The following is a 22,976-nucleotide window of genomic DNA, read 5'->3' on the forward strand; positions in this document are numbered from 1 at the left end:
AAACACATGAGCTAACTAGATCCATAAATTTTTTACCAACTTACCTCAAAAGTTTTTTTTTTTAATAAACAGCATAAAGATCCTAAAAAATAGCAATTATTGGAAGAAAAAAAGAAGAAAAGAAAGTAAATTAGTTTTGACTGGAGTCTTTAAAATATTTGTTTTTTCATAAAACCTACTATCTTTTCTGTAAAGTAAAAAAGAAGGAATTTTCTAAAAGTCGTTCGTTTTTTTATGTTTTTGTCTAAAAAAATTTTATTGTAAAAATCCCAAATTTTTACAATACTACAGTGAAATATGAAATTGTCAATTAGGAGGATTACATGTAAAATCTGATAAATTTATTATCCACGATGTTCACACCGTTTTAGAAAACAACAAACAATATGGCTTTCAACCAAGTTAAAGCAACATGGATGCAGTTGCATGTGTCATAGAAGACTGGCATCTTGCTAAAGACAATAAGAAAAAGTTAACTGCAATATTCTTTGACTTTGCTAAAGCCTTTGACGTAGTTGATCATGAGCTTTTTCTTAACAAATTATGAATATATCTCCCTAAATGGCTTATTTCCTGGATTGCATTATACCTACAGACCAGATATCAGCAAATTTATGCTAACGCCATAGCAACAGAATGGCAACCTGTAGAAGCTGGAGTCATCCAAGGCAGTGCACTCCGACCAATTCTCTTTACACTCTTAGTACTTGATATAAACAATATACTTGACTACAATACTGAACTGAACAAATTTGCTGATGACATCCTTGCATACATTGTTGGAGACCTAACCCACTCAACCCTACCACAGGAAATTTGTGACAAAGTTAATAACTAGTGCATCAAAAATAAAATGGTATTAACATAACAAAATGCAAAATCATGAGCATACCTAGTAACAAACTTGACACACATCTATGACCAATTGTTTCCGTCAAATACAAATCTCTTGAATATGTAACATCATATAAATACCTAGGATTGGATTTAAATATAGAAATAAATACCGACCAACAATGGCAGCGCATCAAGCCCAAATTTTCCTCAGCTCAGTACCTAATTAGAAGTCTACAAAAACTAGGCTTTCATAGCGAAAAACTACTAACAATATACCGAAACATTGGACTTAGTCAATTGATCCATAGTGCACCATTACTGTGTGCAAGCAGTATCAAAATAAAGCACAAAATACAGCAAATATATCTAAAAATGCTAAAATCTATAGGTATTAGTCCAGAAATCGCGAGAACAAAATATAACATCAAAAACACTTATACATACATTGACAATATATTTATTTAAAAATCTAAAACGAATTCTGCGAAACCCAAATCACACAAAGACAAAAAATAGATCTAAAGAGATTTATTTTTTGTCTTTGTGTGATTTGGACAAGACAAAATATCAACTTCTGGTTCAAGAGCCATTGCAAATACGACATACAAAAATAGTTTTAGCCAACGAAAATTGCATCTTATAAGAGATGGGAAGCATGACTTGTACACTAGTTAATCAAAGCAACTACAAACTTAACTACCATAACATGTGTGTATATATGTGTTTGTATGTTGGTGTGTGTATGTATGTGTGTGTATGTATCTGTGTAATATGTATGTATGTGTATAATATGTGTGTATATATATGTGTATATATGCATGTATGTATGTATGTATGTATGTATGTATGTATGTATGTATATATGTATGTATGTATGTATGTATGTATGTATGTATGTATGTATGTATGTATGTATGTATGTATGTATGTATGTATGTATGTATGTCTGTCTGTCTGTCTGTCTGTCTGTCTGTATATATGTATATATGTATGTATGTATGTATGTATGTATGTATTTTAGACTAGTTCAAAAAAAATATTTTTCAATAATTAAGTGGCTAGATGTTTAAATGTTGTTAATTGATGAAAAAAAGTAAATCATTAAAGTTTCAAAGCATTATTCCAATATTTAGTAACAGCTCAATTAAGTTTACTTTTCAATAGGGTTCCAAAATTAAAAAAAAAAAGTTCCTTAAAAGCAGGTCAACCTGGTACTCAAAAGAAGCAAAATAATATATAAATTTCAAAAATAATAGTTTTATAAAAAATAAATTTAAAATTTTTTATTTTAATTGAAAACTTGTAAAAATGTACTTTTTTTATTTCTAGCTAAAAAACTATAGTTTTTGCGCAATTAAATCTAAAATAATGTAGTATGAAATTATAGTATGAAATTATAGTTTTTTTTGAAATTTTCATATAATTTCGCTACTTTTAAGACCCAACATGACATACTTTTGAAAAAACTTCTTTTTTCAAAATAATAGGGACCTGTTAAAAAGTAAAGTTAATTGAGCTGTCCCTAAAACACATTATTTAAGTTTGCAATCTTGAACTAATTTTCCTGACCACAAACCACATCGAATCAAAGGTTAACCCAAATAAAGTTCAAAAATTATTTTTTTTACATACAATTTTGAAATGGTCTAATGTATGTATGTATGTATGTATGTATGTATGTATGTATGTATGTATGTATGTATGTATGTATGTATGTATGTATGTATGTATGAATGTATGTATATATGTATGTATGTATGTATATGTGTATATATGAATGTATGTAAAAATTCTGTAATTTCTAGATTTTTAGACCATTGAATTTAAATAAAGATTTATAAATTTAAAAAAAAAATTAAAATCAAATCATTCTATTGCACCATATTACACCAAAAAGCATGGAACTAAACTAAAATGGAGTAAATTATCTGTTAAAAAGAAGCGGAGCTATTTCAAAATACAATGTTTAGTGTTTTTTGTTTTAATTAAGATAAAAGTTTATAAATACCAGTTTAATTATAATAAGTTTTTAAGTAATAGTTCCCTGTGTAAATGCTTATAAAGAATCAATTGATGCTCCTTATTGGATAGATCCTTTAAATATTTTGTTTTTCGCACAAAGCTTACACCATACTTCAATAACTAATCCATTTTCTGATTAGTTATTAAAGATTTGTTATTAAAGTATGGTGTAAGTTTTGTGCAAAAAATAAAATGTTTTAAGGGATTCATCCAATAAGGAGCATCTATTGATTCTTTAAAAGCATTTACAGAGGGAACTTGCATCGTAAAAAAATATCAGTTAAAAGTTTAAACAACTTGTTTAATTTGAATTTGTGATTCCAAGAAATACTCTTACTTAAATTTTCATTTATTGATTGAATGTTTTTCAGAAATAACTTATAGCTTTATGTGCAGTCATGTTATATAATTACACAGAAGTTATAATTATAAGTTAACATATATGTTATATATATAGGTGGCATGGCTTTTAAGCAATTAAAAAGGCTATTGACAGCCTTTTTAACAAAACAGAGAATACTCCTTTTTCTGTAGAAGCATTAAAAAACTCCACATCTGCTGATGAATCTAGCATCAACTTTGGCATTTACAGTGGGGCCTAAATGCAAATAAAAATGATAAAATGTGGCTTATAAAAATTGATGACATAAACCACTATTTAAAAAAGACAATAAAGGTGTTTTATAAGATATTTGTTTTAAGTAGTAAAAACACTAAAAATTACACTCTAAACTAAAGAATCAAGAACGCGGCTTGCCAATCACAGGAGACAAGAATTTACAAAGCTATTGCATAACAGGTCTACACTTATTGCAGGTTTTGCTCTTATTGATTGTGTTATTAAGACAGAAGCTCTAAACTTTCCAGGGTAAATGAAATGTTGCATGAACTTAGACTATTATGTAGTTAATTAAACGTGTTAGAGAAATTGATGGTTTTGGAAAAGAAAATGTTAATGGCCCATGAGATAAAACCAGCAATCTAAGGCTAGCTCAGTTGAATTGAGTAATGAAGTAATTGATGATATGGATTCATATTTACTTAAATTTAGAATCAAGGAGAAAAAATGGTTCAACCTCTCTTGTTTCCGTGTATTTTCAAAGAGTTTATCGAGATTGAGCTTGACAATATGACTAATCATAGCTATGAATAATTGTAACACAATCGTTGTTTGGGGTAATGTTGTTTTATAAATTAATCATACAAATTTTTTTAAATTTTTTATCATAATTAATAAAAAAACTTTTAATTTCATAAACTTAATATTTATTTACTTTTTTTTGTCAACAACTCTTGAAAGAAATTACTTTATCAAAAAACGTTAAACTTAATATAACAATATTTATCAGAAAACATGAAAATTTCAAGTTTAATTGTTTCAGCACATTTTTGAAACACCCTAAAAACATCAAAAAGTGGTCAAGTTGTAGAAAGAAAAAAAATTATTGCATGTTCAAGAATAGAGTGTGATTGCACACCTTTCCCAACCATGTCTGCAGTTAGTGTAAATGCGGTAGTGGTGTAGTGGTAGAGCGCTCGCTTCATAAGCGAGAGGTTCCAAGTTCGATTCCCACCACATGCCTGGTAGTACCGCGCTCAACTTGTTTCTCCACGCATTGGCCTTGTTTGTCAAGGTTCGTGTTTCGGAGTTATAGAGTTGAGAGAGGGTGATAACCACAAGTAGCCTTCTCATCTGTAGTGGCCTTCTCAGCTTTGGGGAGATGAATTATTAAAAAAAAATATATATATATTAAATATATATATATATATATATATATATATATATATATATATATATATATATATATATATATATATAATAGATATATGTCCATGAATACCTGAGCTAATTGTTTCAGTTCACTCATAAACTCGTGATTGTTTATCTCCTCATGGAACGGCTGACCACAGTTTTTAACACATGTTTCCATGACCTAAAATAGTCAAATTTATAGTTATGTCTGTATAATGCATATACATTGTATATAAAATGTATATATAATGTTTATATATAAATATGTGTATATGTGGATGGTTAAGCATCAATAAAATAAGTTTAAAACTCCTTCCTAATATTTTAAACAATTTATAAATTTTGTTTAAAATATTAGAAAGTAACTTTAAAATGTCTATAATTATTTAAATAATTAATAATTGTTTCTAAAAATAAGAAAAAATATTTAAGTCTTTATAGGAAAAAATTTAAAGATATTTTATAATGAGATACATTTATTTTTGTTACCTAAATTTTATATTGGTAGATTATAGTATAAGCTACAAATATTAAAGTTAATAATAATGCTGTATAATTAAAAATAGACACTATTCTTAATTATACAGCATTATTATTAACTTTAATATTTGTAGCTTATACTATAATCTACCAATATAAAATTTAGGTAACAAAAATAAATGTACAACATTTAACGTAATTGATATAACAACATTTTATGCAAGTTACATTTGTTACATAATGTTAAATATATGTTTTGAGATATACATTTAGTCAAATTATATTTAAAATGACTTATTTTTGGTTAAACTTCACTTTTTATAATTCAGTATTATTATTTTAATCTTGAAGAAATATAAAACAATATCTTTAAAAAGTCTTCAAAAAGTATGGAAATATTTGAAGTTTCTAAGAAAGGCATTTATTTTTATTGCCTACTATGCTATATATATTATATATTTATTTTTATTGCCTACTATTTATTATTATTGCCTACTATGCAAAGCATTACTTTCTAGAAGTGGGAGTTGTCCTAAAACATTAACCACTAATGCAATTAGACGTCATGTAAAAATAAAATACCAAAAGAATATATATTAGCTGAAAAAAAGTTGGATAAAAAAAATAATAATTTAACATCTACCACCTCTACATCGAGTAATCATCAAATTAAAAGTAATTTTAAAGCAACAAAATGTTGTTCCACAAATATATAATGAACTATTTAATTGTATCAAGAGTAATCTATCTGCTGAGAGTTATATTTCCTTTGCAACTGACATTTGAAAAGGGCTTTTCTAAAAGGCGCTAAATCACATTTTACATATTTTGAATAAAAACAAAAAAAAACACAACCAATAATCTGACCAAATATTAATTATTTTTACATAATTTTTTTTTTCCAGTAATTTATTGAGATTTGAATAAAATTATTTTTACTATCAAAAGTTTTTTTACTTTTTAAATAACTTTTTATTCTCATTTTATTCTTATTAAACTTATTTTTTAGGGAAAAATATATTTTTGTGGGTTACACTAATAATATAAATTTTATTAGTATAACTAACAAAATCTTAAAAAACAATATTAATAAAATAAATGTTAATTAATAACAATATTTGAATAAAATAAATGGTAATTTTAAAGATTTTTTTTTTTTAACTACTAGATAACTGTTAAAAAGTTTAAAAATTTTCAGCTTACATACAATTAGTTATTTGATCTTACAAATAATAGAATAACAATAAATATTCTTATAGAAACAAAATATTAGGATACCAACATAAAAATTGAACAAAACATTTCATTAAGTTTAAACAAATAGTTCATTCTCATCAAATTCATCTACTTCATCTGGCATCCTATTGTCGACACTTGCAAGAATGTTAGCATGTAAGTCTTTTGCATCTTCAGGTATTTTAAAAAAAAAAAAACCCATTAACTTTTTCACATCTGCTACTTTTTCCTTTTTAACTTTATTTTCAAATGGTTTTCTTTTTGATCCATTCATGTGGCTAAAAAGCGGTCCTTTTTTTAATAAATTACAAACAAAATCAGAATCTGCAGAATATGTGTTTTGCACTCCAATCTGCTTTTTGGAATAAGTTATGATACTCTGATCATTGTAAACAGTAATTTACATGTTTTACAACTGTAAACATGATACTAGTTTCTGAAATTTTTTTCAAATAACAAAAAAAAAAAATAACAAAATAAATTCTTGCTAATGAACAAGCATCTGAAATTAAATGTCTAATATTTTTAATGATCTCGTTCATTAAATTACTCTTTTTCTAAGCTAAACAAGTAGTAAATCAGGGCTGAAGACACTTTGTTAGATCCTTTACCATTCTGAGTTTCCAACCAAATGTAAAGAAATTGTTTTCTTTATTTATATCTGTTTCATCAGGTTGAACTAATGTTATAAACTAATGTTTGTAAAGTCAAATTTGCCGAGAAAAAAAACCCTCACTTACACTTAATTTGGGTATTGGTTGATTTTTTTGCATATCAAAGTAAACTTTAATGTTTTCGTTTTTTTTTTCATAAGTGAATAAAAATTTTTTACCCTTAACAAACAATATATAGCATACAATATATAGCATGCAAACAATATATAGCATATTCACCTGCCTTTACTTTTATGTCAATTATTTTTTTTATCAAATCTTTTTGTGTTTTGTGAAAAGAACAGATATCTGTTCTTGGATTTCCAAATCCAATATTAAATTTTTGGTAAAAAATTTTCTTAAGTTTCGAAAGCAATTAAATATTACTTCGACTTCTAAAAAGTTTCCAGTTTCTCCATAATTTCACAATATTTAGTTCAGGTGGAAGATGTAATCTGACACTTTTTCCTCTGCCACAATGTGAAGCACGCACTTTAATAAAATCCACTATGGAATTAGTTATTTCTCTATCTTTTTCAGTTTGTTTATAACTCTTACAAAGTTCTGATTGCATACACCCATTTTATATAAGTAATTCAAAATATTTTGCAATCTTTTTCTCCCACTTAAGGTGTAAATTATAACAGTAAACTTCGATAGTTAAAACTTAAATATGAGAGATATTATGTTAAAAAAGTAACAATTACGAACTAATATTGAAAAAATACAATTTTTATTCTAACATTACCCTCCTCCCCCTTTACCAAGGGGCTAGATATAAGGGGGGGGGGGGTGATGAGTTAAAAAATCATTTTCATTATTAGATTTTTATTGCGTTAATTCGAGCCCATATATATGTATATATATATATATATATATATATATATATATATATATATATATATATATATATATATATATATATATATATATATATATATATATATATATATATTACTGACCGGTTGAAAATAAAATCAGATTTTTAAAAAACAAGATTTAAAAAAAAATTCACGATGTAATTTGAAAAATGGCATATACTTAAAATTGATAAAATCATTTTATTCTGAATAAGCATTTAAAATAGTTTTATTGTCTACGACGTGCTACTTTAATTTGCTTTGTTGACAAATTTGTGATGTAAACTAAATCTTTTTTTTTTTGTTGCTTTACTTATTTATTTTTATGATTTTACTTTCATTTTACTGGTGGTTTAAAACCTCTTTTTCAAGAATGATTGAAGTTCATATTTTTATATTGTTTTAATAAAAATATTTATTATATCATTTTTATAATAATATAAAATTATATAAAAATTGCTGTGTTTAACCGAGAACATTTTTGCTTTTAAATATCATTATTTTTTTTTTAAATCTTATTTTTATTTTCTCAAATGTTTTTGCTGAAAAAATAATAAATGAATGAATGATTTATAGGTAAATTTAACATTTTCTATAATAGGATTCTTAAAAATATACATGTTTAGTAAAATCTTTTTCTTAGTATTAATTATCAATTATCTTTTTAGTATTAATTATCAAGTTTAAATAGTAAAAAATGTGGGCACTAGTTTTAATAAAGTTATAAATAACTCATTTTTACAGTTTTTCAAATAAGCAGAGATAAAGAAATCTTTTATATCTCTGCTCATTAAAATCAGAGATAAAATTACTATTTAAAATTTAATAATATTTTATTAATAATTTAATAAAAAAGATAAAATTATTGTTCAAAACTTTTGAAGGTACCAAACAACATTTTCTCTACCAACTGTACTTTTTTTTTTCATTTCCTTTTTTTTTTCATTTCCTCTATTTTTTTCGTAACTTTTTTCCCGCCGAAGTGAGGCCATTGCATAGAATGAATTTTAAAATAAATTTCAAGTTATCAATTGCGCTTTTTCTAACCTTTTTTCCTTTCTATTATTGGAACATCAAACGTCAACCCGTCTTAATAAAGACAAATAAAAAGAGACAAACAACACTTTCATTTTTCAAAAGCATTCAAAAAACGATTTTTTTTAGTATTAAGTATTCAGTTAATTTTTTTAATATTGTATAAAATTTATTTTTGATATTTAAAAAAAAGAATTTAACATTAGATATTATCAATTTTCTTTTTTTAATTAAATGAAAATCTGTGAGCGCGAGCGTAATTATAAACAAATCAACTTTGACCGGCAATTCCGTGTGTTAGCTGGTCAAACTGACCACTTGCCTTTGATTTCTTATTTTCCACGCTGGTTTCATAGTAATTCCTTTGTGTCAAATTTATTTTTAATTATTACCAACCTCATTTTTACTAATTCCAAGGGCTGCATATATAAACACACACACATGTTAGAAATTTCATTTTTTAATTAAAGTTTTCTTACCACAAGTGCATATCTTGAAATATGTGGATTTGCATCTTGAATTTGACTGCGAATCTTTTTAACAGCATATGTTGGTCTGTAAGAATTATTACACTTTTTTAAGAAAAAACGTTTGATTATAATGGAACATTTTTTTAATTTTAAATTATAGATGTTTGTATAAAAAACTATAAAAAAAATAAAGCTTAAAATCTTTTTTTGATATGTTAATTGCTGGTAAAGGATAAATATATTTTTGTTTTGTTCTCACCTTGTGTGGCCATTTAATATAATTTGTTTTTTGTTTTAATGGATATGAAACATTAGTAAAAGAGTAATAAGAGAAATCAATGCAATTTAATTTCAATTCCAAAACTTTTAAATAAGTTTAATTTTAACCAAAACTTTGGTTGTAACATATTAATATTTTATATTAATATAAGTTACAAAAATTCTATATTTAATTATAGTATATAATTAAATATAGAACTTTTTTGCATAGATTTTTACAAAATAGTAGATTAAAAGCAACAGCTTGTAACAAATATAAAATGCAAATGTAAAAAAAAAATGTAAAAAAAAAAAAATATGATGGTGGAACTACGCAAAGTGATTTATATAAAAAAATGTAAAATGATAACTACAAAAATATTAGTTAAAAACATACATGTGTTGTAAAGATATCATCAGTTAAAATAATGCAGATTTAGCATTTTTGTAATCTGAAGAGATAATAAAGCAACTTCGACATGAAATATCTTGATAAAAATTGCAGGAATTTCCTAAAATTTGGAACCTAAATAGATTTTTGTTAAAAGAATTTAAAATTACTATTTTAAGGACTTGAAAGTCTTTAGATATGCCTTGTTTATCCAGTGGTATTCAAATTATTGACAAGTAAATTAATGATTTTTGGAGTTGAAATGGAGACTGTCACCTGAAATTCCTGGGGAAAATGTTAGCTGCATATCATGACTTTAATTTAGGTCTACTGAAAAAAATTAGATTTAAGCATTGTCTCATTAATACTACAGCTTTATTTTTAATAAAACCAAATCCAAAAGTTGCTTTTTACATATTTCAAGAAAAACGCAATTAAAAAAAAAAAAAAAGCAGCTAACTTTGAATTTTGTTAACTTGTGGCGTTTTAGAAAAAAGCTTTAGAATACTTGAGACAATGAAAGCATTCAAAAATAACATCTTTTCATAATTTCAAAAAACTTAAATTTAAATAAAAACGAAAAAAGCTTAAATAAAATGAAAAGAAAAACGAAAACTTAAATAAAAACGAAGGAGATTAAAATGTTTTTTAAAACATTTTTTTTCAGAATAAAACCTAAAAATTGTGTTATTTAGTTCAAGGATGTCCAACCTTTTCACAGTAAGGGCCATTATTTTATTCTTATAATGTTAAAAAAATGCCATGAAAGTGAAATTGAACTGAATGATAAAAACGCCGTTGAAATTGCATCTTAACTGAGCTGATCAAGCACTTAGAGGACTGCCTTGGAACATTTCTGCATCCTGCAAAATATAGAGATGGGTCTCACATTGTTTTTTCTCTTGTTGAGGATATATCACTGTTCAACTATTCTCAAATAATAGAATGTATGAATCAACCAATTCTTGAACGTAAAAAAATTTTGAAATTCAATATAGACTCTAGGATGGCAACAAATGCAACTTTGTTAATAGCATCTACTATCTATCTCTACCTTTACAAACATTTTAGTATTAATTAAAACTTGAATTTTATTTTAGTTTTATTTCAAATAATAATCTAGATAATTTCATTTCAAATAATAATGTAGCTAAAAACAGAGCTAATTTTTTTACTTTTACAATTTAATTTGTATAACAATTTTTAATTCTTAATTTGTATTCATCATGTATGACTTTTTATATTTTACATAGTTATACTATAAAGAAATTTGGTAATTTTGATGCTCAGAACTGCTTTAATAAAAATTTGTTTTAGTCAATGAATAGTCAATGAAGGTTTTGTCTGATTATGTGCATATTGTGCATCCTGGTTTGTGTTGAACGATACCAGTGCAGACTAGGTACACACATTTAAAAAATATTTTAACAATTTCCTTATCACATATGAATTAGAGATAAATATCTAAAACACTTAACGCAATCACAAAACTTTATTCTTAGTCAGTGGTATCAGAAAGTCTCTATTCAACCTGTTTTACGGTCTTTTTGTAAAGCAAAAACAACTGGGATTTGCTTTAAGTAATTTTCAAATGTAGAACTTGACCAAACTTGAGCATATTTAGAAAAAAGATATTTAGGTGATAGAACAGTTCCACAAGAATGTATCATTATTTTATTCCTAATAGTTCAAATACAATAAGTATTTTTAGATATCGTTATAAATGCCTATAATAATTATAAATAAAGATATCGTTAGAAGTAACTAAAATAACTAAAAAAATGATATCAAAATGAAATTATTCAAAGACTTATAAAAAGAATTGAATTATTAGAATCAAAAAAAGTAACCGAAAACAGTTCAGCTACATTTTGGTCAAATCTTTATAACAAAAATAAATCTGCAGAAAAAGATATTGTTGTAAATTCAATTACCAAAACTATATTATCTGAACAGGAAGAGAAAAAAAAGCGTGAAAAGAACATTATCGTTTTTAGAATTCCAGAATCTAATAATTTAAATGAACTTGAAAAAAACAACGACAACAAAAAAATAATTGACGAGATATTTAAGGAAATTGGTAAAGACAATAGAAAACCTATTAAAATAATATGATTAAAAAACAAAAAAGACTCAAAAACTCTTATTGTAAAAAATAAACAAGAAAACAAGTGTTGAAGTATTAGATTATTGTGTTGTATACATAAGTGTTGAAAAAAATTATTCCAAAAAACAAATATAATAAGAGACTTCATAAAATGTTTAAAAATGAATTGAAGGTAACATTAAAAAATAAAATATATTGTTTTTATGATGAATTTTGGTGAGATTTCTGAATATATAAGTGAACTTGATGTAAAAATCTAATTCATGCATCCACATGGACCATTTAAAAATTTAATTTTGACCAATTAGAAATAATGAGTGGTCGGTGCTTAATTCCGAAGTTATATTTCTAATTCAAGGCTCAAAATAACGAACTTTTTTCTACCGGACAATTTGTCCAATAAAGACTCAAGTTTGCCAGACATATGCGATAAAAATGAATGAAGTGCAAGCAAACGCTATTCCTGACCACGCATAAAATACTTTGTTTTTACAACTTGACTACGCAATTTGTTTTGAAACTCTAGACATTTCAAAATGCGCTGAAAACAAAAAAAAAACTTGTAAGATAAATTACCTAACAAAAAAAAAATCTTAAAGAAAAAGAAAAAATCTAAGCTCAAAAAACTAAAATTTGAAAAGGAAAATATATTTATATTATGTTTTTTTAAATTTACTATAATATGCGAAATGCTTTGTAAATTATTAAATACATAAATTATTACATTACTATATTAAATACATAAATTATGTAATTATAAAATACATAATTAAATATGTAAAAAAAATGTATAATAAAAATGCAAAATTATTATATACATAAATTACTATTAAGTTTACTTATTACTTTAAAAAATTAAGTAACAAATTAATTATCATGTTTACAATAAACCCATTTATTTAATTGTCAAAGAATATTACATGTAATTACATTACAAACATTTTCTAGGATTAATTTTATAAACACTCTAAATAGCGAAAATTTTTAGCGCACAAACAAACATTACGAAACAACTCAAATCTAATAGTGTAATAAAAAGCACTGATAAGCTTTAATATAACTATTACGATAAAATTTTTATAAAATAAATTTAAAAGGGGTTTTAAAAGCTAAAATATTTGTTTGAAATTTATAAAAACCATCAGACAAAAAATAAAATAAATACAAAACTATAAATTTAAATTAATAACTAATTGCAGCATTTTAATATGAATGATAAAAACCAGCCTACTTAATTCAAAAAAATGTGATGCTTTGGCGTCTTTTAAAAAATGAATATAACTCAAAAAGATAATGTATTTTATTAATGTAGTCGTGTGTTCAACTTCAATTTTGTTTTGTTTAAAAAATAAAAAGTTCAAAAAACAAAGTTTATATACAACACTGTATTTATTAATAAATTTAAAACAACTAAAATGATTAGAAAATAAATGCACATAAAATATACATCAGAACAAAATGACCGATAGATGTTATTTGTTACTGGACAAGTGCCAGACAATGTCCGATGTCCGGCGCTTATTTCAAGCCCTGGCCTAATTTCTAGACCCACAACAATATCAAACTGTACATACTACATATCAGATTTAGATTTAAAGAACATAAGCAGTTGGTTTCAAAAAAATAAATAAACATTTGAAGTAATGTTTTTGATATTTTACTTACATATTTTTGTAATTTAGTGTTTGTTTTTATTTTATTTTATTTCTAAATACAAGGGGAAAGCTGCTCTATTCTCTTACTTCCTTTGAATGCTTGTGACTTAACTAATCCTTAACTAATTATTAAATAACAATTTTTAAAGTTTTTAATAATAATAAAAAAAAATATTCAATCACCATTGTTAAAATATTTAAGTTTTTCAAAATTCTGAAAAAAGTTTTTTCAACCAATATTATTTGCTTTCTTTGATCAAATATAACAGACAAAAATCTAATTTTCTTTTCAGTATACTTGTATATCATTACTTTGCTATAAAATTTTAGGTGACAGTTTCATAATTGAAAGGTTTCTAGGTGACAGTTTCAAATTGTAAGGTTTTAGGTGATTGTTACAAATTGACAGACAAGATTAGAAAGATTTTAGATAACAGTTTCAAATTGGATTAATAACACATTTCTTGAGACTATCAAGTCTTTAGAGTGGTATTTTTGAACTCCTGGAGCAAAAATCTATTTAAATACAAATTTAAAGAAAATCTTCTGAACCATTATCAAGACTTTATTTGCCAAAGTTGCTTTGTTGTCACTTCAGACTACTCAAAAGTAATTAGCATTATTTCATAATGATGATTATTTTGGATGATATCTGATGATATCTCAGCAACCCGTATATATTTTAATATAATATTTTTGCTGCTATTATTTATTTAAAATAAGCAAATGATATAAAAAAAAAAAAAAATTATGAGATGTAAAGATGATATGTTCAGGATGATTTCATATAGAATGACCCAATTGCTTCTACAACTTAAACAAAACTAAATTTTTATTTTTAATATACTTATTTTTGTCCAAACTTTACAAAATAAAATTACAAAATAAAGTATAATTAAAAAATAAAATTTTTAGTTTAACCTTAAAACCTATTTATAGTTAAAAATTTTAAACACTTACGTTACATCTTTTTGACGAATAGAGTCACATATTTCAAGATTTGTTGCCCAGTTAGGTTCTAATAACATCTGGCTGGTTGCTGACTCTAAAGTAATAAAAAGTATGTTGCATATCGATACCTTAGATTTATATTATTATATATTTTTATATTCTATAAAAAGAAAAATAACCATCTAAAATACTAATAAAACAATATTTTTAAAGTCAGTGTCAAAATTTGTTTTTTGCATTTTCTATTATTAATTAGAACATAAGAACAATATGAGCCTTTAACCTATGTAATAATATACTTCCTAAATAAAAACAAAAAAGTTTTTTTGTTTAAACAAAAATACTATTTTATATACATTTTTTTACAAATTTTAATTAAGGATTTAGAGATTAAAAAAAAAAACGTTACACAGCTGGCTTTTTTCATAAATGTCAAAATCACTCAGTTAAGCAAAAACTTTTTTGTAAATGTGGAAAGCATTCAGTTAGACAAAAACTAAAAAAAAAATTTTTTGGAATATTTAAATTATCTTTTAACATCGTTTATGTTTTAAAGAAACAAATTGTTTTATAAAAAAAAAATTTAATTTTAATAGAGCTTAAATTAAATATAATTTCAAAAATTTAAATTTAGTTTACATTCTTTGAAATCTGTTTTTTATTATCTTGAACAACTAACAAAATGTTTTATCTCTGATCCTCAGAGTGTCCAAAAAACAAAAAAGAAACTAGCCTTTACAGGTAACAAGTTCACAACGTTTAGTATTTTCATCTACTAAAACAGGAAGTGGTTTCTCTTTATTAATTTCACTTATGTCAGAAACCTCGTGCTCCAACAGGGCCTTGTCAGACTTTATTTTAATTTCAAAATGTCAAAATGACTTTATTTTAATTTCAAGGTTAGAATCAGGAAGAGCCATGAAAAGTGAATTTCCTACATCAATATCCAATTCATCCTAGACTGGATTTAACAAAAACCCCGGAGCATAAAATAAAACAATCATTAGACAAACTCTAGAGACTAGACTCTGCTGGTCTAGATTTAAATAGTTTTTATAAATAGTTTGTTATAAATAGTTTATAAATAGTTATAACTGGCGATGTCAATTCCAAAGCCATGAAAAATAATGCATCGGCCACAAATCTAGCTTCATGACAGGCACCTGGTTGATAAATCCTAAAATATTTTAGCCTAAAATTTTTTAGCTTTAATATTCAGACTGAATATTAAGATAGAAAACTAAGTATTTCATAAGATGCCTGTAATCATCTTGAGAGAAAATCTCAAATTCAAGAACAAATTTAATATATGTCTTTGCCTTCAAGTACATCTAATGAATTCCAGAACCAATTATGAGAGTATTCTCATCAAAATTTTTTAAACTAGAAGAGGGACATCAAGTAGATAAAAATGGGATAAAATTTTCATATTGCTTCTTAAAGTCGAAGTAAAGGACTTTTCATGGACCCTTGGTGTTATCTCCAATTATTGATTTGTAAATATGTTTAATATGTATTTCATGCATGTGGTGCCAACATAACAGCCACAATAAAGGTTTCTAAAATACTCTTGTCAATATTATAATTGCATCCTCTTTCCTACCAGTGTTGGTTGCTATAGTATCAATACACACAGCAAATACTTGGTCCGAAGCTTGAAAATATTCTAACAAGTTTTGAATTACTAAAGCCTGATCAGATGCTTTACCTGTGTCACTTGGAACAATTCCTAAAAGAAGATAGTTCTTGTGTTGAAATTCAGGACTAGTAACAGACACAGCAATTCTATCTCTTGTAACTGTTTGTTGGATTTCCTTATACAAATGTGTAACTAGTTTGCCATCAAAGTGAAGTACAAGATTTTTTCCTCTCATTTCCTTGATATAATTCTGTCTAATTTAATTTCCCTGATTTTGAACAACCTCATAATGCTTCAATCGGACTGTTTTCTCTATTTATCTTAACTTTTCATATTTACTCCTAGGTAGTTCATAATACTGGCTGTAAACATTGTTTGATCTAGGTAGATTAAGCCAGTCCTTACACTCAGAGGAGTTGTAATTGTAATAAGGTCATCTCGAGTAATTTCTTTATTGACAAGGACTGAATTGAACTAAAGCATGAGTGGTATGTCATTAATTTTCTTTTTTTTTAGCTTCATTTGATGTTTTGTAGCTGATATTCATCCTCATCAGAATTTTAATTAGTATTACCTACCATCAATGCCAGATTTGAACAATCTACAATAATATTGACAAAAAATGAAAATGAAAAAGTACACTCACACTTTATTCTATAAAGTAATATACAATACACATGTAAAATATACAATTTAGATTTTTCATGATAAAAATTACCTGATTCAGATATCAATTTTATCTCATTTAAATAATTTCCATCAGCATTTTTAATTGCGGGTTCTTAATCTTCTAAATCTAAGTAATCATAGTTCTTGCCATTATGATATTGAGCATCTCCATTGGCCTCTATTGACATTTTTTTCTTATAATCTGTATATCTACGGTATTTCTCTTGTCTACGTTCAATCTTTCCTTTAAGTGCTTTATCTATATGCCCGCTTATAAACTGTTTTCTGGCATTTTTCTGATCTTTACCTTTTTTTTAAATGTTAAATCTTTTTTCTTACTCTTTTTGTTTCTTGGCATATCTTGACTTAGTTGTATAAGCTCATTAATATTGGGTTTTACAATGTCAAAAAGAGTCTCCGTGATTGATTGAAATTCTTCAACTAACTTTTCTTTGCTGTTCTTTTTCCAAACTAGCAACTTTTTGTGAAGTTTCACAAATTTTGATAATATTTTATCCTCTCCAATAATATAGTTTAAAACCACAAGACTCCTAGATGTTCACTATTTTTCTAAGAAGATAACACATTGTTTTTCCTTTACATTTCATGTTAAAAATTGATCCCATAGGACAAGAAAAATTATTAAAATACTTTTGATTCGTTTTGATCTACTGCTGAATAAATGTTCATAATGTGATAGAAGTAACCTATGAGTAGGAAGCTTATTCAAAGAAAAAAAAATAAATAGGAGATTTAAGAAGGTAAAAGCTACAACTGACATTCAGATGTCTAACATATTTTGCCCTCTTTTCATCTTTGTGCCTATATGTTAGCAATCATATAAATAATGCTTAATGTTTACTTTTTATTTATATTTAATTTAAAAACAATTCATTAAATTTAATTATGTCATTACTAAATAATATACTAAATAATACCTTTAATAAACCTTACTTGAACCTATGTTTACTATGCCTTTTTTCTATATGTGGAATTTTTTTATTAGTAATTTTGTTAACAGTTTTAAAATGTTCAGAACTGCTGTAAAAGGTTTTGCAATGCAGTGTTATTCTATTCATTAAATGAAAAACTAAACATTAATATATATTAGTATATTTTACTTTTCAAAAATGATACATTTTGAAGAGATAAAAAAATATTGACGATGAACAAAAAAAAGTTTGAAATAACGGTTAATTATGAAATCACCCAATTTCTACATCTAGCACTAATACAAGTTCTTAAAACAAAACCAAAACAGTTTTAATATCGCTGAGGGGTGTAGAAAAAAAATAGATGCAGTGTTAATTTTTTTTGTAATCCTATTGAATGGCACATATTCATAGACAGTTCATCCACAAGCCTCACAGCCATGTTACTTCACAATGGAAACAACTACTTATCTTTTGCAATGGCCCACCCTGTGCATATCAAAGAGGACTACGCCAGTATCAAAATGTTGCTAAGGGCATTAAAGTATGACAACTACGAATAGGAGGTTATCAGTGACCTCAAAACGGTATCATTTCTCACGGGTCTTCAAAAAGGTTTCACAAAATTTCCTTGTTTCCTGTCTTTGGACAGCTGTAACACTAAGGCGTATTAACATACAAAGGACTGGCCACAACGGACAGAGTTTTCTGCTGGGAAGAGCAATGTGAAGTGGGAGCAGCTGATAGAACCTCACATTTGTCACTGCTCTTGACAAGGAGTCATCAGTATTTCAATACCTGCAAGTTCTTTTTCCAAAGCCCTTCGAGGCTAAGGTCAGGGCTGGTATATTAGTCGGACCATAGATCAAAAAGATCATAGTATGTAAGGATATCGCAAAGCTGTTGAGCAGGACAGAGAGAGCGGCTTAGAGCAGTTTTGTAGCTCAGGTAACCACAAAGCTGAAAACTATGTGGAATTGGTCAGAGTCTCATAAATAATTACATCAAAATGGGATGCAGATCTGAAAGTCCATATCCTTGATTCACATCTCAACAAATTCAAGGAGAACATGGGCGCTTACTCCGAGGAGCAAGGCAAGCACTTTCATCAAGATACATTGGACTTTGAACGTCATCACAAAGTATCAAAAGAGTGATTTACAGTACAATCATAAATCTAGAAAATCTAAACATTTCTTAACATTGTTGAGTGATTTCCAACTGTGTTTGTTGACTCCTTTAATTTATGAAAATAAATTATGTTATCGGTAACTGATAAATAATAAAAACAACAACTCTTTATTGTTTAAAAACATTATTAAAAAGAGTTCACAAAACAAATAAGAAAAAATTTATTAACAGTTAAATAACCAAAAACCAACTCTAAAACTATAAGAAAATAAACAAATATTATTTTATGTTTTATGAAAAAAATATTTTTTTCAAAATAAAATTTAGTTCATATTTGAAAAAAGTAATAAAAATGATTTTTCAAATAGGAACTTAGATTTTATTTGTAACTTTTGTTATAGTGAGAAAAAAACAACTGCTTGTATGATTTTTAACGCGTTTATTAAAATAACTTTAACTACAATGCGATACTTGAGAAGACGCTAGTGATGCAATATAACTTCTAACAATAGAAAATATATTTGCTGAGTTGAGTTACTTAGAAATGCGTTACGCCTTTTCGTTAAGCAGCAAAATCTCGTAACAAGGCCTGGTTTTGATATGCATTTTATTCACAATTTTTATCAGTAAAGAAACTAGTTTGCTATGTATGCTAGAACTATAAGAAATTTTGTTAATTTTTTTTGTTATGTTTATTCGTTTATTACATTTATTCGTTTATTTTATTTATTCGTTTATTCTTTTTTACGTCTTTTCACTTTTAAAAAAGTTTTTGCTATATTTGACGTTTTTTCTCTACACTTATATAATAGAAAAATTATAAAATGAATTGTTATTTATTTGTAAAAAATATTATTTGATTATTATATCGATAAATTTTGTTAATGACGGAATAAGTTAAATAAAAGAATAACATAGTTTCTTTAATAAATGTATTCACCGCATTTTATGCATATATAAAACTGTTTCTTTTATATTGCCCAATTTCCAATGTTAATATGAATTACTAGAGATAATAAACATAACGATTGCTCTGTTTTAAAAATGTATTGAAAAACTTAAACAAAAGTTTTAAATAGGCTTCTAAAAATTTTGTTAAGAAAGTTCAGTAAAATGTACTAGCCCACAAAGTTTTGCAGCATTATTTCATTTTACTACATGTAAAACTTGTTAAAAAAGAAAAAAAAATTTCACAAATAAATAGCAATTAGTTTCCTCACTTTCTTGTCCATTGATAAAAACAGTAAAGTTTAGCAAAGAAATTTGAAAAACAAATTTAAAAACTGTCCGTGTTTCTAGCGCAATTTATAAAGTATTTCCTTTATATACTGACTGAAAAAAGTTATGAAAAAATTGTAAACCAAAAAATATTTTTATTTTTGTTATATTCTTATCTACTTTTTCCCTCGACTTGTATCAATTTTGGTAGTGAAAATAACAAATGCTCTAAAAATGAGAAAACAAAAACAGTAAATATTTAGGTATATTATTTTTTTGACAACAATTTTATTTTTTTTATTAATAAACTTTTTTTAGTTTATTTTGTTTAAGTTTTCTATTTTGTATAGTCTTAAGTTCTTTACTTCAAGTTTTGCTGATTTATTCTCTAGTTTCTTATAGTTTTATTTTGTCGCGAATTCTTAAAACACTATATAAAAATGTGGTCAAGTTGTCTAAAAAATTACTTTAGGCGTGGACCTACGAGGAGTGCGACCACACCTGTTTCCCGGGAATGCTTGATATTTATATATATATATATATATATATATATATATATATATATATATATATAAATAAAATGCTATTTTATTAATATTGACAAAGCTAAGCATCATGGTTAACAAGTGTGTTGCATATGGCTGTAAAACTGGATACAACAGTTTTTTGGAAGTTGCTTCTTTTCATTTTCCGTTCAATAATTAACAGTTGCTAAACTATTGGGTTCGTTTTGTAAACTGTAATGATTGGGTGCCTTTACCAAAATCTGTCTTATGTGAAAAATATTTTAATGAAAAGTACACTATTCGAGGTATAAAATGCAAGTTAAATTGGAATTTAAACCCTATTCATAAAATTTTCTCAGGTGAATGCTTAAAACGGCCTTCCACACTACTATTACCTATTGCTTTAAGAAGACCAACTAAAACTTGTATTTTTCAAGAACTTTTTTTCTGAAAATAATAAAATAACTGAATGGAATAAGTTAAACAGTAAACATTTACCAGAAGGATTTTAATTTTAAAAATATCTCAATTGTGATATTTATTACAATTTAAAATTTGATCCTTAAACACATTTTCCATCGGTTCATGAATCAATAAAAACTGATCATTGTTTATGTGGAGCTTTACAATACAAAGGAAATAATGTTCCACTTCCTCCATGGCTAACTAAAGGTCATAATGGCAAGTTAACTAGTTTGAATATGCTCGAAAATCTTGCATCGTACATAAAAAACATAGCTTCTTCTAATAGAAATGTACTTCTTGAAGAAATAGTAGAATATACTATAAAGCAAAAGGTCAACCACAATATTCTTCAGATATGATCAGACATGCTTTATTTTTAAGATATACATCTAAACAAACATATGAAGTTTTACTTGAATCATTTCCATTATCTTCAATATTTTTATAAATTAATTAAAACAAGGTGGAGTTGATGCAATAGCTGTTAAAACACTTCGCAAGAAAGGTTCAATACATGAAGATATAATACTAATTATAGACGAATTTTATCTTCAGAAACAGACACACTATTGTAGTGGTGTCATGTGGGTGCAGATGACAATCACACTCTGTATAAAAGTGTTGTTGCATTTATGGTTGTTAGTTTAAAGAAATCTATTCCTTATATTATAAAAGCAGTCCCTGAAGATACCATAAGTGGTAAATAGCTTTTGGAGCAAATTTCAGATTCTATTAGTTTTTCTCCATCTATTTTACTTTCTCTATCAGTTTTAAAAATTCGTGGAGTTGTTACTGACAATCATTAAGCAAATGTAAATGCATTTAGTTTGCTTCATTCCAAATTCGGTAATCAGTCAAATTAATTATTTATCATCCTGATAGTCCAAATAATAAAATATACTTTTTTATGATAGTGTTCACATTGTTAAAAGTATGAGAAATAATTTATTACACTGTAAAAAATTTGTCTTTCCATCATTTACATATAAAATAAAAGATGAGGTCTATTATTGTCCGGCTAGTTATATTACTTGTCCGGCTAGTTATATTACTTGTCCGGCTAGTTATATTACTTGTCCGGCTAGTTATATTACTTGGGGAGATATTATATTACTTGGGGAGATATTATATTACTAGGGGAGATTTTCATCTTCTAAATTCTAAATATAAACAACTTTAAGGTAACTTAAAATAAGCTTCAAAAATTACATATCAAAGTCTTCACCCTAGTAATTTAAAACAAAATGTTTTTCTTGCACTGTCGATTTTGATGAAACAGCAATTGCAAGTTTTTAAAGTTATTTTCCAGAACGAAATGACATTTCTGGATTTTTTAAGCATTTCTCAAAAATGGTGGACTGTTTCAAAATTAAAACAACAATTTAGTCCTAATAAACTTGGTAATGCAACTATTTTCGATGATGGCAAAACCACATTTTTTAGACGACTAGCTGATTGGATTAAACTTTGGCAGAAATCTTAGTTTTTTACTTTATCAAAACAAACATTATTCTGCTCTTATTACAATTCTGCATTCACAAGCAATGCTTATAAATAAGTTTATCGAAAAAAGATATTTTTATGTGTTTACTTCACAACTTCAAAGTGACTCTATAGAGCGTAGATTTTCTCAATACCGACAGATGAGAGGTGGGAGATATCTAGTAAGTTTACTAGAAATCTTCAAAAATTATTTGAGCAAGTTGGA

General features: G+C 25.9%; 1 protein-coding gene across 1 annotated transcript in view; it reads right to left on the minus strand.

The window, feature by feature from the left end:
- LOC101236981 (hepatocyte growth factor-regulated tyrosine kinase substrate) overlaps positions 1–22,976 on the minus strand; it is a 71,978-nt gene that overhangs the window by 37,499 nt on the left and 11,503 nt on the right. The window contains exons 3-5 of the mRNA XM_065803375.1: positions 14,718–14,802; positions 9,356–9,431; positions 4,701–4,793 (exon numbers count right to left, since the gene is read on the minus strand). Of these exons, the coding sequence (XP_065659447.1) occupies positions 4,701–4,793; positions 9,356–9,431; positions 14,718–14,802 (254 nt within the window). The remainder of the gene's footprint in view (positions 1–4,700; positions 4,794–9,355; positions 9,432–14,717; positions 14,803–22,976) is intronic.

This window comes from Hydra vulgaris, chromosome 08 (assembly GCF_038396675.1).
Source record: "Hydra vulgaris chromosome 08, alternate assembly HydraT2T_AEP".
Taxonomy (NCBI): Eukaryota; Metazoa; Cnidaria; class Hydrozoa; order Anthoathecata; family Hydridae; genus Hydra; species Hydra vulgaris.